The following is a 17,846-nucleotide window of genomic DNA, read 5'->3' on the forward strand; positions in this document are numbered from 1 at the left end:
AAACCTATGGTACCTATGAAAATCACCAAAAAATACAATCACACCTAGTTTTATCCTTAATACATGTGCATTTGTTATGGAGACCTCAAATATTGCCTCAACATTAACAAAAGCATATAAGTTTGCAGATAAAATACTGATTGATGCCATGTGGGTACAAAAATGATTTTACTAGACCCTCAATATCACTAGTTTTGCACTTTGCTCCAAATTTAGGCTTTATGTAAAATAAATGGACATGCAGTATAAACTTTTAATGGTCCAGTCATACTGAGAACATGTTTGTCTTCGATCCTACTAAATTTGAGCAGGCTAGGAATAATAACATGGTCTCTAGGATATGGTATTTCTAAGATATTATTGGTAGGTCTCTAGGATATGGTATTAAATTTGAGCTGCTGGTTGTGGATGGAATAAGAGGGCTGCCCGGTTTTGTTTCCTCGTTATTGCAAAATAATCTTTTAAAATGCAAACACAAAGGATCTTGGTTTATTCTGCTACTTTATTATTTTACATTTGATATATATATATATAGATATATATATATATATATAGTGTTTCCCATACATTGACTAATCTGTGGCGGGGCGCCATGAAATCCAAATCGGCCGCCACAGATTAATATTCTATGTTTAATTTAATTTAATTGAAATCAAATCCTTGCATTGCCATTGAGCTGCGCATTTTAAGTACGCAGCCTTTCCTTACCCCGCCCCGCTCTCTCTCCTAGCATTGAAGTTAACTCTGCTAAGGTCTTATCACAACATAGTAGGCTACATTGAAGAGACTAAACTAAGTTAAGTTATGCAATCAAGCAGTATCTCATAGCTAACATTAGAATACTGTTTGGATGTCGAATTTAGCATGCTTAGCCCCCCTGTCCAAGTCAGCTACCGCCACAAATTGAATCCTATTCTGTGGGAAACACTGATATATATATATATGGTTAACAAATAATATGTGCAAGATAACCCATGAAAATAATCTTACATGCCTTTTATACAGCTTTAAAGGGGGGAAAACAGGCTTAAAATGGTCCGAATGACATGACTCCCCAAATTAATCCTCATCTGAGAAGTTAATTATTTATGTATGCATAACATAAATATTTTTTAAAACTTTTGGAAGAATCACTTAATCATTTGCAAAAGACAGTTTATTGCTAAAATGTCCACATGAGCAGAGATCAAGCCCTAAATAGGGACACAACTCATTGACCAAATGTTATGCCAGTGTTAGCGTTAGCATTAGCCAATGTAGAACCACTAGCTGGGTTCCAATTATCAAGCTAAATCTAGGCAAACAAAGGCATCCCTAGGCTAATTGTATCCCCATGATCACCTGGGGTGAGCATTTGTGAATCTGTGGGGCTTCCTGGGGGGTATTGTACCGTTATTTCAGGAATAACATTACAGAAGCTACAAAATTTTGATTTGTACTACAGTAACGTAGCCAGCTAGTATTTAGCTGTGCAGTATGTACATTGAGTAAACCTCCTTCATGATACCTTGACGTGCTGGTGAGAGAACTAGCAGCCTGGGCTTTTAGCTCAATTACTAGCACGCTCGCCTCCCGATCCGAGGTGCTAGAGAGCAAATATACATTCAGCCAGCTCAAAAAGCGCAGAAATATACTGTATGCTCTGTCTTCCAGAGAAGTATACACTACAACTCCAGCTGTTACTTGTCAACCAAAGGCCATCTTAGTGCCAAAAGTTGACCAAACCAATACCTGTGGTGAACTTAGCATGGGCAATAACAGAGGATGAAAAGTGGGCTGAGTATGCAATCAAACTGATGCTTCACTTTAGTCAACCTGTCTGACCCACCTGCTATAAACTCACTCCTTCCTCTCTTTTATGAAAAAGCTGCCGGCTTTGCCATGGTCAGACATGACATGAATGTTGTAAAACAATTGACAAAGCACCTAAATCCCGGCCAGGTCCCAGTTATGGCATTTGACCTACCACTATATACATTTACAAAAATGGTTCAGTGGAGTGATCCAGACTGTTACGGAGAGAGAGGTTTGTGATGCTTAGTGGGTTACACATAGAGATGGCTCTATGGAACACAATCAGATAACCTTTAGATGGAAGTAGTTGAACAACTGCACTATGTGATGCTGGGGTGGCTACCTCTGGAACAGCAGACTCCTTCTAAAGGGTGGGCTGCATGGAAACCATTTCCAGAAGTAATGGATACCTTCATTGCTATGACAGCAACTGCTTGCATTGCGGGAGAAGTACATTTGTGTTCTTTATGATAAGAAAACGGATCTTGAAAAAGTCAATGATCTCAGGAAGGACTTGTTTTCTCAAATATGTCAAATATGTTCTCAACGGAAAATATCCCTCCCACACAGGCTGCACTGATACAGCATTCAAATAGAACAGTGTACCAAGCTAGCATTTGGTCCAAAGGTCTGCAGGCTACCCAGTCAGTGTCTTCTACTGAAAAATGACTCCTGACTAAATTAGATGATCTTTGGACACCTTTATGGACACTTTTACCAGAGGCAGCCAAAGTATGTGGAGAACCTCTTAAATGTGTCAGCAAAGGTGAGCCTCTCTGCTCTCGAAAGTGCCGATGCCAGGATGCTGGGTTGCCTTGCACAGTATTATGCCAATGTGCCAGAGCATGTGAATAGATGCATATATGCAGTATGTAGACTAGGACTAATGTAATCTAGTGTGGTGTTTTACTGTGTCTTAAGAAGTTGCAGGGACTATCTGTGCTTAATTGTATGTTTTTTATGAGGTCTGCCTGAGGTGCTCGAGTGTCTGTGTTTATAGTATCCTTGAGACAGTTGGTGGATATATAGGTAGCCATAGTGTAGCCGTATGGTCTGCTTAAAACAAAGACATATCTACAAGACATACCTAATTTCATGTTTTTAGGGGGTTGTTTAGTTGGCCTTTGAAAAAGCTGCCAATTTCGTGGATAGGCAGTGCAGCCTTTTATCAATTTCTTTAAAAATGCACTTCCCGTTTGAGTAATCTTCCAGGATAACTTAGGATCACCCAAGGGACATATATCAAATTTCAATTTGTTTTGGTGGCCTCTAAATCAGCTGTTAATTATATGGGTGGCCATTTTAAATTTCTTCAAAATCTCACTTCCTGTTTGAGATATGTTTGGTCACCCCTTCTAGGATGTCTTAGGGTCAACCAAGGAATATATATACCAAACTTCAAGCTTTTAAGAGGTTGTTTAGGTGCTCTTTGAATTATAGCTTCCAATTTTGTGATGGAGAGTGTGATATTTTTCACTTTCTTTAAAAACTCACTTCCTGTTTGAGATAATTTGGGGCACCCCTTCTAGGATGTCTTAGGATCACCCAAGGAACATGTATACCATATGTGAAGCTTTTAAGAGGTTGTTTAGGTGGTCTTTGAATTAGCTGCCAATTTTGTGGCGGGGAGCGCAGCATTTTTCAATTTCTTTATAAACTCACTTCCTGTTTGAGATATTTTTGGGCACACCTTCTAGGATGTCTTAGGATCACCCAAGGAACATATCTACCAAATGGCATGCTTCTATCCACCGCGTACTTAGGACTAAACACCACCCTGTGTCACTGGATATTTGACTTCCTCACCAACCGTTCACAAGTGGTTAGAGTGGGGGGTCTGACATCTGACTCATTAACCATCAGCACTGGTGCTCCCCAAGGCTGTGTTTTGAGTCGACTGCTGTACAACATCTACACACATGACTGCAAAGCCAACAGTAGTCATACCTCCATCATCAAGTTTGCAGATGACACAGTGATCTTGGGCCTGATTAGTAACAACAATGAACAGCTCTACTTGGATAAGGTTGATGATGTGGCACAGTGGTGTCAATCTAACAGCTTGACACTGAATATCAATAAAACCAAGGAAATGGTAGTGGATTACAGAAGGCAGCAGCAGAACTACAGTTACACCCCACCAATGATCAGCGGGCAACCTGTAGAGAGAGTCACAAGTTTTAAATACCTTGGTGTCCACATTACTGAAGACCTAACATGGACTGTTAACACTCAATATGTTCTGAAGAAGTCCAGACAACGACTCTACTTCCTTCGTCAGCTAAGGAAATTCAAAGTTTCTACATCCATCATGAAGGCCTTCTACACTTCAGCGGTTGAGAGTGTTCTAACTGGTAGCATCATCACCTGGTATGGGAACTCCACAGTTAGAGATTGTAGTACTCTGCAGAGTAGTGCGCTCAGCTGAACGTACTATAAGAACTCAACTCCCTGCTCTACAAGATATCTATTCCAGAAGAGTACTCCTAAGAGCCCAAAAGATTCTGAAGGACTCTTCTCATCCTAACAATGGATTATTCCTACCGCTGAAATCAAGAAGACGCCTATGTAGTCACAAAGCCAGAACTGAGAGACTCAGGAGAAGTTTTTATCCCCAGGCCATCCGAACTCTGAACTCACACTATACTGACTTTGCACACATTCACTCTTCAGCACTCTCAAACATTTCCCAACTCTGAACTCACACTATACTGATTTTGCACTTATTCACTCCTCAGCACTCATGACCCCCCCCCCCCCCCCACACACACACCTACAAGACTTTTAGCACTTTTACATCCCTCACCCTATGCTATAGACCTTTATTCATTTTCTTATTTCATCACACGTCAAAACACACACACACACACATATCTGACTTTCTCCAACTTTTGCACATCTCCATAGAACTTTTTATTTATTATCTTTGATTTCTCCTCCATCTACCCATGTCCTTGATTGCCTAGCCTTTCTGCCCCCACCCCCATCCCCAACACACACACAAAAAACACACACACTTACATCATCACTGTCATCACCTCAAATACATACAGCACACTGCTTGCTACAGTAAGCCTCCTCTACTTGCTGCACTCTGCCCCCCTACATACACAGCACATTGTCTTCAGGATCTTCTCCAACACACATCCTCTCCATACTTACAGCACACTGCCCCCACCTACCCACACGCACACTACACACACAGTCACTGCTACACTCCCCTCCCGCCCACACACACATCTTCATCACTCACATACATCATACATACAGTACTCTGCTTGCAATAGTAAAAGTCCCTTCACCATACTTGCAGTACACTGCCCGCCCCCCTCTCCCCTACATACACAGCACATTATTTCATCAGGAAGCTTCTCCAACACACATCCCCAACATACTTACAGCACACTGCCCCCAATACACAGCACATTGTCTCATGAGGAAGCTTCTCCAACATACATTGCACACTGCCCTCTCCCCACATACACAGCACACTATCCTATCTCCCCTGTCATCCCCCAACACACACACCAAGACCCTGGCAGTTGGGTTAGCCCCTTGAGCCGTGGATCTGCCCAAGGTTTCTTCCTTGGTAAGGGAGTTTTTCCTTGCCCCTGTTGCTCTTAGGGTGCTCCTTGTTGGTGCCCCCCCCCATTCCAATCCTCCCCACCTTATGCAGCCCTTGCCACTTAATCTACTAAACCCCTCTTCTACTGCACTTTTTTACCCCACTTTGCACAAATAGGCTGACACCAGACATAATTTCACTGCATTTCTTACTTCCAGTAACTATATGCATGTGACAATAAACTTCCTTGTATCCTTGTATCCTTGTAACGATTTTTCACTAATCTCCCCTACTAGTGATCTGAAACGTCTGGTTAGAGGCACAAAGTTTAAAGACATTTAAGGCGTGTCCAGTCCACATTCGCTAATTGAATTCCGTGATTTTTTTGTGATCAAGAGCTGGGCACAAAAGGGTTGTTGTTCTTATGTTTCTTAATCAGTCATGGGTGTGTTTTGAATATCCTTTCAACCAATGATTATGACATAATGACGGATAATGATGGTCTGGTAATGATGATCTGCTAAACTCAATAATCCCTTTTTAAAGTCCAACCCTTGTGTCAAATGGCAAACACAGTTTTGTGTATGGGTAAAACCTTTTTAAATCACTAACAACAAACTTGTGTGGTAAAGCTAAAACAGCTGTTTTTGTGCGCCTTTTGCAGTTACAGTGTCACAGTGCACTTCATATACTGTAGTTTTTCTGAATCATTCTTGAAGGACTCTCTCTGAAGATCTCTGAAACCTATGTAGCCAATAAATCCACCAAATTTGCCAAGCAGGACACACATTCTCACACATTCTTTGCAGTACTGCAAAGTGAATTTACGGCTTTATGCCAGGTTCAGACATGTTTTCAGCTTTGTTTTGGCATTATTTTGAGAAACTTCCAGTGTGGGTCCCAAATATGAAGGTTGGGAATGATTCTGAAACAGTCTTGTAGTGTGACATACTCATCAACCAGCAAGTTGTCCGTCAACGAGTTGTTGAGTGTTACAAGAGAGCACTGTCCAAAGCTAGCTGGTTTGCATGCTAACTTTTGCCATTGTGTTTTTGGGTTGTCCATTACTTGTACATACTCGTACATCTACATAGGTCTTCGTATGTCCCATTCTAAACGTCACATACTAAATGTCAAGGATAAAGGTCACTGTGACCTCACAAAAATGCAGGTAGACTGAAACTTGGTGGACTTAAATGCCACGGAAGGCTCTTCAACAAGCAATATATTTTAGATGTAGCATCAGTATAACAGCATCTTCTGTTATATTCTGCTCCTTTCATGTTCTCTCAGACACTAAATATCTTGTTTATGCAGGATAACAGGGCAACTCTTTATTCAACTTTGACGCACACATAAATCCTTCAGCATTTTAACATGCTCTTTCACTAGCTGCTAAAACACAAGTGACAGTCCATCGAAAATGTATATGCTTGCTGAAAAGCCTTCCTGGAGGAGCCTGGCATATAGGCAGTTGGTATCTATTCAATTTAATTAAAAAGCAGACACTCACCTCTACCTCCTCATTGATGACGGGTGCACATTGCTGGGAGTAGATATTGAGGATTAATCCTTTTAGGGCACGCACATTCTGCCCGTTCTCTGAGCTTGAGACATAGTGGAAATTTGCACTGAGCAGCTCAAGTGCCCAGGGCAGGGCTGCCTTGATGTAGCACACCTTACTCTGACAGACAGGGAAACAAAAAAGGCAGATTAGGAGCCAATCAAACAACATAAGTAGCTTGTGATGGAGTCAGGAGATAATGTATTTAAAGGTGCTATGTAAGACATTTATTGTAATAAATCATAAAATGACCATAATATGGCATCAGAGATTAAAGCAACATGTTATTTTCAAACACTGGCTTCACTAACAACAATGGTACAGCCAGGATATTCATAATTCAATTAATGTTTTGAGGTTGTGTTTTGGCCTGCTGCGCCACCCTCCACCAATCACACAGCTAGTAGCATTTGGATTGCCGGATTAGCTGACTAATGCTCTCAAATGTTTTGATTTTGGACAGTAATGGTTGTTCTTACATATAGCACCTTTAATATTTTTTCTTAAGACAGAAGATCAGGTAGGACATAGGTAATGAAGGCATTTTATGAGATTGAAAGAGGCATTTAAATACTTTGATTAGGATTTACTGAGATCAGAGCAGTAAATAAAAATGAAAACATGATGTAAATGTAATTATATGCCTTTATGCTGGGCTTTCATTCACTTACCAAGCTCCCCCTTTCAATGAATGTGTAGGTAATGAAACATCCACTTTGCAGCTGGTTGTTGATCTGTACGGGTAAAGGAAATGTGAAGTAGGATTCTGGCCTTTTTCTGATTGACTGACGATTTTCTGTTTTGATGGTTGCTTCCTCAGGCAAGTATGTCATCTGTTTTACTAGATTTTGTTTTGAAAGAATTATTCACTGAAAGCGTTTTTTTGGAAAGCATGGGCTGTAAACAAGTTTTTATCCAGGATTAGTCCTTTATCAAGAACATCAGACTATGGCTGCACAGAGAGAACCGATCAGCCGAGAGTACAGACTATTATGAAGAGATTTAGAGCTACAATTCATGACCAATAGTTTTGAACGATTTCAAGAAATGGATTGTGTTTCATATCCTTTTACAGTTACCTGAGTCATGTGCTAGCACATTTGCATTCTAAGTTTTCTTGTATTGGTGTTTGGCAGTGCTTACCAGACTTTTGATATGAAGCAGATGGTCTTTGGTCAGGGAGTGCCTACATGGGCCACGGACATCCCCCATGGCAAGGTTGACACACAGCAGCATTAGAACACACAAAGTCTTCACCTGAACACAAGATGGAAAGTTTTGCTAGTGACTTACAGTGTGTCAATTGGTTCTGTTGTACAGTGTTCTATAGTTTCTCACCAAAAAGTGGGCAAACATGTAAAATACTGTAATCCTTTTCATTACACTTTGTAGTGTTATTCAGTTGCTCCTTCATACTGTACTAGAATTTACTATTGCATTATTTTACACTTCTACTTCTAAAACATGTAATATTGACAGCGTTTTTATTGTGTATGTGAAACTGAAAACAAGTTGGAGCTGTTACAAATATTTGGAAAGCAGACATGCATTCAACCTGCCAGGTAGGCCCTACATCTGATTTGAAGACTAGACTGAAGTGAGACAACCTTGTTTTTACTTCCTAACATTATGAGGATAATTGTTTTTAGCTATGACAAACTATGGATCCTTTGTAATGTCTTTTCAGCTGGTCATTCTAGCTCTTGGACGAACGTGTCTCACAGTATGACTGTTAATAAATACGAAAGAAAATACGGATCTGCCAATGCCCTATTAGTCTGAGTGGAATAAGTACACAGCAGTTGCTATTCTCATTCAAAGATCACAGTGGTTTGGATGCAATTTAAGACGATAGACACACACTTCAGCTTTTTTCAGTTACTCAACCAGTTGTCATCCATTGTTCCAAACACAACCTAACATGCAGATGACAGTTACTCATGAAAAGTTATTTTAGATTAATGCTTCAGAAATAATATTTTATTTCTCACCTGTGGTATGGTGTTTTCACCATTGTGAAAGACTACTGGTACCAGTAAAAGGAACTAAATATTTGTATCTGTTTTATTTTACCATCTGCTGATAACCAGGGGCTATGGTGCAAAATAGATGGATGGATTAGTCAAGCAAGTGAAATAAAGTGTTTTAAACAAATTGTGGAAGTGTTAATGTTCATACTGGCTTGCCTTTGTCATCACAAGTTCTCTTTTGGTCTGCCTAATTGAAAACATATAAAATTGTTGATAAAAATGCAAGAATCACTATTGTTGACAATATGACACATTTTATATCCCTGCTTTTTAAATTAGAAATTAATAAAGAGACTGGTTGATTTAGGATCAGTAATGTTAAAAATGTAGTTGAGAACAAAGCCAGTGAAATTTTGGTTATATTTTCATAACATGGTCTTCAAACAGAATCAGATGGAAAGTGATCTGTTTTTTGTCTTTGCTTGTTCGAGAGTGGATATAGCAGGGTAGTTTAGATTCAGCATCCAATCTGGGAACTCTGTTTCCAATTTTTGTTCAGAGCCTTCTCCCTGTGGTGGAAGATGGATGATTGCCAGGAGAGAAGACCAAACACCACATTTGGTGCACTTGCCAATATGTTACAGCTTAAATAACTTTCAGACATGCAAACATGAACATGGAAATGAATCAGCATGCATAAACAATTGATTGAATACTTGCTCAAACTTTCCCCAGTAGTCATGACCAGTGAAGTACTACATGATCATACGACCTGCAGACCCTGTAGTTTGTCCAAAAAGGTGAATATTTTCTGGATTAAAGTAAATACAGTAGCACTATCTTACCTGCTCTGATAGCAAATGTGTCAGCTTATACAATGACAATCCTGGCCATAAAAGGAATAGGGAAGACTTGAAAACCTCCTTGGTTGAGAACAAAAAAATTGTGAAAAGAAATCCTTCACGTCACATTGTGACAGTTTGACTTGCCGACCCTTGAATGAGAGTAACGGTTATACGAGCGTCGTACCTGGGCGTTGTGTAAAATTTGGTAAAGCTTGGTGGTGGTCATCAGGCTCCTTGCTAGACTCAGCAAAGGTCGAAGTCTGTAGCTGGATGCATCGGACCAAGCAAAGTTTTTTTTTTTCTTTTAGTTTTTTTTTTTATTCAATAGAGGTAAGATTTCCCAGTTTGTCTCAGCTGAACTTGCAGGCTGTCACTGATGGTTAAGTGTCCATTGTGGCTGTTTTAAAATAGATTGGATAGAGGGTTTCCTCTCTTGTGCTTTTCCCTCCTGCCCTCTCTCACCTCCTCTGTGTGTGTGTGTGTGTGTGTGCGCGCCCCTCGTGTTTCTCTCTGCTGCCGGTTTTCCTCTCCCTCTTCCCTCTCACTCCCAACCACACCTCTTCGCTCTGGCATTTACACACCAAAGTTTCAGGCATTTTACAACATTAGACTTCAGGAAATACCAGATAAAGAGTTCAGATGCAAAAGCCTCTAAATCCATCTGACAGTTTTCTCTTAAATTGGCTTTTTTTTTTATCAGGTTTTTGCCTACAAATTGATATTTCAGACCAGGAAGAGAGTGGTATTTAGCGGGTTTTGAAGCTAAATTATTTGATTAACGTATACTATCTGTAGACAGCATTCACTCTCATCGTTATCTCATTTTTGATGGAGGTGGCGTTTAGAGGCTTTTCCATCTGAATTCTTCAGATGTTCCTTCTATAAAAAGTAACAAATATAATTTTGGAGTACATTCTATTTTGGCTTGTATTCATTTTACACATTTTATTTTACAATGTTAAATTTTCTCATGTAATAAAGCTTTATACATACTGTACAGTGCTGCTTGAAAGGTTGTGGACCCTCAGACATGGTTAGTTGCTTTTTACAACAAAAAAAAAACTTATTAAATGCACATCCAAACCAAAGCTGACCTTCCAAATAATAGACAGAAACAAAGGAAAGTTAGTTGAGTTCATAAGTTTACACACCCATGCTAAAGTTGACTAAAAAGAGGAATAAAAAAATCATCTTTTGGAATTTGATCGTAATGCCTTGATTGAAAAAATTAGGAAAAAATCCAACTTTTGAGGACACCAATTTTCTTTGTGAATGAATGATGTATCGTAAATAAATAAATAAATGCTCTTCCTTAATATACAGGAGACAAGTTTTGTTATGATACCAAAATTATTCTATACCGTCTCTATACCAATACCAAGTCAAGAATGATACTTTTAAAAAATTTGATTTGGGGGCTCCCACTAGAGGTCTGCACTCCCGCGGTAAACCCGCGGGTCCCGACGCAAAAGAGTGCGGCGCGGGACAACTTTTGAAAGCTCTTTGCTGGAGCGGGCGGGATGAGAGAGGTGCGTTCGCGGGTGTGGGACAAACCGATGATTCACTGCATTCCCGCAAATTAAATATGTGCGTAAAATTAAATATGGAAATGCTTAAAGTACTGTTCATAACTATAGTTTAGCTGGATGTTCTGTTAGGCAGCATTAAAAAACGGGGTTTAAGCGTAACTGACGGATAGCAGGCCTATAGCCTATATTGTCGTTTACGTGGGTTCAATTTGTTCCTGCTGCTCATTGTCAAAACTCAAAAATCGAAAGCATGACAGAGGAAGAGGGCACCAGACTAGGCCTAGGCCTACTTCAGTTGTTAGCCTACATTCAGAACCAAGAAACTGACATCTGGAGTCTTTCTCAGGTGTGTGTGCTCCTTTCGTGAGACAGAAAGAAAAACTGAATAGGCTATCCCTCCTGCATGCGGGCTTTAGCGGGCGGGAGCGGGACATCATGTTACAGATGCGGGTGGGAGCGGGACTAAAAATGACACATTTATGCGGGAGCGGGACAGAATATTGCGGGAGCGGGACTGAAAAATCAGTCCCGCGCAGACCTCTAGCTCCCACCACCTTCATGTCATCAGTAATATTGAATATAGTGTGATCATTCACACCCGTGGCCATCCTAGCCACACACACACACACACACAAACATACATGGAAAATGATGGTTTATGTTTCCATTTCATATATTTTGGAATCTAAATATAAAATATTTTTAATAATGTTTAGTATTTTATAATCTGCAAAATTACTAGTAGCTAAAATATTTAGTCATTTGAATACTGATTTTAAAACTATTACACTTATACAGGCATATCACAGAGCTTGGACCGGCATCCCAGTAAACAAAATAAAGTCCTGGCGACGTCCCCCAAAGGTCCCCTGGCGAACGTCACCTCCTCGAAATTGTGTAGGGTTCCCTTTACGTCCCACGGACCTCTGTTTGGGAGGTCTAAAAGACGTCCACGAGACTTTAAGAGGACGTCCTGTAATGGTCACCGCGGCGTTATGCGCGCAACGTTTATATTTCCGCGATGGTAAAAAAAACATGAAGCGCGATTTGGTATGCTATTACATCCTGTAAGTCTCAGCGTTGCTAGGAGAGGTAGACGGAAAATGAACACGAATTAATGACTTGATCTACAACTACACAATCAACTTCACTCACCTCATATTTTCACGCATGTATGAAATCACGTCCTCTGAATGCATTACACTAATGATGAGTAGACATGGACATTTATACCGGGCTAGGATGTGCTGCTTTCACATCTACGGTGTCATTTTCTTAATAAACTAATACAACGTTTTAATGGGCATGTCCCGTAGCACAGCGGTCCCCAACCACCGGGCCGCGGCCCGGGACATTCCTTAACCGGGCCGTAGCCTACGACATGAGTTTTTAAAAAAATGCATGCAAACTAAACTCAATTTAATTCGCAATAATGTCACGTTTTTACATGACATAGGCCTATATGCAGTTGTTTGATTGCAAGCATGTTTGCATTTTGCAAGGTCTATTTTCTTACGTCTGTCTGTCCCGCCTTCAACACTTTACATATTGCATTCAGCGCTGCGCAGCCTCAGGTCAGCTCACTTCACTTGATCAGTTCTTGGCGAACGGTAGTGTCACACGAAGTTAGCTAAACTGCTAGAATGAGCAACAAAAAACAAGCATCTTTAGCAGGTCACTGGCCAGAGTGTTTGAGTTGCGAGAGCCGCTGCAGAGATTTCTTACAGAAAAAAAGTCACCATTAGCTGCACATTTTAGTGATGAGGACTGGGTGTCAAAACTCGCTTACCTGTGTGACATATTCGGGTTGCTTAATGACCTCAACCTGTCACTCCAGGGGAGAATGACGACTGTCTTTAAACTGGCAGATAAAGTCGCTGCATTTAAAGCCAAGCTTGATTTGTGGGGACGACGAGTGGACCGGGGTGTATTTGATATGTTCCAAACAGTAGTGGGGGTTTTGGAAGTGACTGAGGCAGGGCCCTTTCTCTCGCAGCTGGTGCGCGATCACCTTGTTGCGCTTTCAAATGAGTTTGTGCGTTACTTCCCATCCTCCAAAGATCCACGGCAAACCAATGAGTGGGTCTGCTACCCATTTGTCAATATCCCGAATAGTCCTAACTTGTCAGCGCAGGAGGAAGAGCAATTGATCGAAATTGCAAATGACGGTGGTCTTAAGAGTGTGTATGAGGAAACCTCTCTGGCGGGTTTTTGGATCCAAACCAAAGCAGAATATCCCGAGATAGCCGTAAAAGCGCTGAAAACGTTGCTACCATTTCCCACCACGTAGACCTATCTATGCGAGGCCGGGTTTTCGGCAATGACTGCAACTAAGACCAAATTGCGCAATTGACTGGACATTTCAAACACACTGAGGGTGTCACTATCTTCCATCACCCCCAGATGGAACCTTCTTGTTGCAGGGAAACAAGCACAGGGCTCCCACTGATTATGTTCGTAATGCACTATTAGTTCCCATGTTTTGTTCCCATATTTTGTTAAACATGTTCACACTTGATAGATGTAGCTTCAAGTTCTTCAATATCCATAGTTCATATTGTTCAATTTTCACTTCTTCAAGTTCAAGTTTTTCACATGTTTAAGAGTTCGTTACCTTCACTGTTTATACATAACTGGAGCTAGTTCTTTTCAAGTAATGCATGCACAACACATATGGAAGCCCCCGCCGGTCCAAAAAAAATGGGAATAGATTCCAGATGTTTCTATTCTATATCATTGTTTTATTAATAAACAGTAAGGCTCTGGTGAGGCAGAGAGCTTGCTCCTCGTCAGAAATCTCATCGGATGTGCACTCTTTGCTGTTTCCACAAGGAGCTGCTGTAACATCGGGGACAGCTATGCGACACTTTTAAACGCCGCATCGCATGCTGCAAATAAATTACAATGACATTTAAACAAGTCATGAAGAAGCAGTATCCTTAATTCTTCTGCAATGTAGTGATAGAGCAATGATAGAGCTAGATCGTTTTGCTTTACAAATTAAGTAGTCACTTCTGTTGCTAGACAACCCTAAACAAATGCTACGTGTGGTCTGTTTTTAACATTTCTCTAGTTTTATTGCATCGTATTCAGCTCCAAAAGTCGGTTCAGTCCCAATTCGGCCGTGTGTGTGTTTCTGAAAATAAAACAGATAATAAGTACGTGATGTTAAATAAACCACTGCCTATTTAGAGCATGTTACATGCATCACGTAATGACAGTTATCTGAAGAAATGCGCATTGTAGGCTAAGCTACAAGCTAAGAACAGCAACTTTGCTAACTACACCAAGCATCACATCAGCGAACATGACTTTGATAAAATCCCTTCCCTAGTTTGTAACGTTATACATTAACGTTAAACTCAAAATGTATGTGCTACATAATTCGCAGACATGCTGAATTATGTAGCACAGACATTTTGAGTTTAACATTAACAACTTTTTTTCTTAGTTTATGAAGTTGTCGTCTATGAGCAAAGTAGACATTTGGTTCTACTTTGCTCATAGACGCACAACTTCATAAACTGTATGATATGTTGCCTTAGACTACGGTAGGCTAATGCAGCTACTGCTAAAGACTAGATAGATAGATACTTTAGTCATCCCCAGACGTGTAACGTGAAGTCGTGCATGGATGTGATGTCTCCGTCCTGCAGGCGGTAGTCAGAGCGCTCTCAACTCCACTGCCATGTGTGAATAAACAAACTGACAACAGGTATAGGCCTACAGTATCTACTGATTCGATCATTGAGACTACAGAATACAGTAAAACAAACTTTCTGTCTTTCTGAAGTTTATTTTTGTATTCCGGGGTACAGTAGCCTAATTGCCTAATGTCTTGACAACAGTTTTTCTTACCGGCTTGCTGTTTAAACTGACTGCGCCGCTCTGAACTTTCCTGCCAGGTTTATGACGTAAACCGCTACATCTCGGCTCTGGCATTGCCTAAACTCATCGTCTGGGAAATCAGATTATCTGTCAATATTGGGCTTTGAAAGTAGGGGATATTTGCTCAGTAATAGTAGGCTACATTTTGTAACCTAGAGAAACCGAGGGGAAGTTAAATTAGAAATTAGAATCGTTGGAAATTAAAAAAACACGTACAAAAAAAGATTCGGGGCTTTTGAAAAGAGATTCGGGGCTTGAGCTCCCGAAGCCACCCCCTCGCTCCGCCAATGCAACCACCCAGCAGTAACTTCTGCATTCAGTGAGATTTGCACCGCCCTAATTTTATTTTTGACTCTTCCCGTCACCGTTGCAACCTATGAGCGCTCATTCTCCAAGTTAAAGATCATTAAAAACCACTTGAGGAGCACAGTGGGACAGGAGACTGAGTGGACTTGCCATGTTGTCCATAGAGAATGAGAGAGCAAAGAAAACGGACATACTCAGAGCATCGTGGACGAGTTCGCAGAGCGCAAGGCTCGTCGTATGCCCTTCAAATAGTGCTGCGTATTATTGTTGTTTTATTATTAGGGGTCATGTAGCCTAATGTTTTTGTTGTTGTTCTCTTGGTTACATACGTTCGATGGACTTCAAAATTACATAGTTGCTCTCCGTGGCGCTGACGCTTGTAAGACGCGCTGTTGCGGGCATGTGTATGTTGTAAAATTATGTTATGATGAGTTTAATAAAGGGCCCGGTCATGTGGCCCGCCCCCGGCCCGGCTCTGACTTGTTCCGCCACTGATGTCGGCATAAGGTCCGGGGGACGTCCCGTGTTTGTTGGGATATGCTATAGCCCCAAATCGCAAACAGTGGATTAGCTAGGGGCAGTGAGGCAAAAACTTCCAAAATAGCATCAAACAATTTAGACTTCAATCACCGCCATACACAAGCATCACTAAACGTGTTAACTTAAATTAACAACAGTGTCCAGATAGTAGGCCTATTAAATAAAGGAATGGTTCGGTCATTGTGCAAATTAACCTTTTAGGCTAATGCCACGCAATTAGCTACACAAATAATGTAATGTGGTAATATAGCCTACACCAGGTTATGCATTAGCCCATTAAACTTTATACAAATAGGTATAAGACGCGTGGCACTGTTCCGTTTCTTTGAGGACAAGACTGAAAGGGAGTAAATTTGTCCTAGGCCACCTCTTCCCACGCATAGGAGAAATCTCGCTCGCTTGCAGGGATGGCAGTAGATCTCGCAATCTGAGCATTTCAATATTGGGAAATAAATGACTGCTCTCTCCACCATGAGAAAAAGTCAAGAGTCATTAGGTGTTTTGTAATCAATGTAAGCAGCCACTTCGCCCTGAAAGACTGCAGGCAGATCCCGTGCATGTGATTTTTAAAAGTGAAAGTGGGCGATTCTCATGAAAAACAGATTTAAAACGGTTCACACTTGAAAATTTTAAAATGGCATTTGAATACAATTTTTCTTTTTGTTATGCAAGATTAGGGTCTAAACTTCTTAAAACACTTAAATATATATATATATATATTTATATTCATTTTTTTCTGTATATTTTGGAGCATTTTAGTCAGTCAGAGCACATAAATTCTCAGCACCGCAACATGATAACATAGAATAGATATGGTTTAAAAGTTACAACTATTTTAATTTTTTAATAGATATTATTAACAGTTGTGCCCATATGTGTATATAGCCCAGAAATTTTTTTTCAATTTTATGATTTGTCTCATTACCGCAACATATTTCATGATTCATGTCCTGTTTTTTCAGGATATTTAACTGAAAATTCAAATGTATAATTACTTTAGTACAGATGACAAATGAAGAAATACAATTTATCCAAATACCATTATAAACTAGAATTTGTTTTACAACAGCAAAATAATAAGTCAATAAACCTGTGTTGCGGTAAAGAGAAAGGTGTTTCGGAAATGAGTGTCAAAGTTTCGGTAATGAGATTCCTACTTAATTACACTTTACACAACAAACACAGAGTGTGAATGCTGGGAATATATAACAAATTCTTGAGATTTACCTTTAGAGTTTTGTATGGAGAAGTAAATGTGGCATTTTCTGTTGAAAATTATTCTCAGAAAGAATGAAAATATCCCATTTTGAACTGTGTATTTTAATAAAACACATTCCAGCATACTGTACCTCAGTACCTCAGACATAAATTCATTAAAAATATAAGCATGAATGTAGACATAAATGGAAAAGGAATGTTTAAATACAATATAATCAATACATCTCATTACACAACTGTGAAACATTAAATTCATGAAAACAATACACATCAATGTAGATATAAATCGAAATGGAATGTTTACATACAAAATGATCATTACAACATCTCATTGTGCTCATCTCATCTCATACATCACAATATGCATCAGGTTTGTGTTTAGCCCAAATATCAGGCAAAACACAAAAATGCCTCGCAGAGGAAGTGACTGGCAGAGGCTCGGGAATTTGGTCTTTGATGTCGTGGGCGGTAGTACCACACCTTTTCCCCAGAAAACTTAATTGATGGCACATAAAATCGGTTTTCCCCAGCGCAGTTCATAGTGTCCACCTCATACTGGTCATCTGCAATCTGTATTTTAGAAAGAATAATTTTAAGAGAGTGCCATCAACTTGCCTCTCCAGCACT

General features: G+C 40.1%; 1 protein-coding gene across 3 annotated transcripts in view; it reads right to left on the reverse strand.

The window, feature by feature from the left end:
* LOC125292838 overlaps positions 1–17,846 on the reverse strand; it is a 56,824-nt gene that overhangs the window by 15,378 nt on the left and 23,600 nt on the right. The window contains exons 1-4 of one of the 3 annotated variants that reach the window (XM_048240293.1): positions 9,923–10,013; positions 8,067–8,180; positions 7,595–7,657; positions 6,873–7,043 (exon numbers count right to left, since the gene is read on the reverse strand). In XM_048240293.1, the coding sequence (XP_048096250.1) occupies positions 6,873–7,043; positions 7,595–7,657; positions 8,067–8,180; positions 9,923–9,964 (390 nt within the window). In that variant the 5' untranslated portion in view covers positions 9,965–10,013. Of the gene's footprint in view, positions 1–6,872; positions 7,044–7,594; positions 7,658–8,066; positions 8,181–9,738; positions 9,770–9,922; positions 10,014–17,846 lie in introns of those variants that run through there. The other 2 variants (XM_048240295.1, XM_048240294.1) reach the window with 2 other exon arrangements.

The sequence above is a fragment of the Alosa alosa genome, chromosome 4 (assembly GCF_017589495.1).
Source record: "Alosa alosa isolate M-15738 ecotype Scorff River chromosome 4, AALO_Geno_1.1, whole genome shotgun sequence".
In the NCBI taxonomy this organism is placed as follows: Eukaryota; Metazoa; Chordata; class Actinopteri; order Clupeiformes; family Clupeidae; genus Alosa; species Alosa alosa.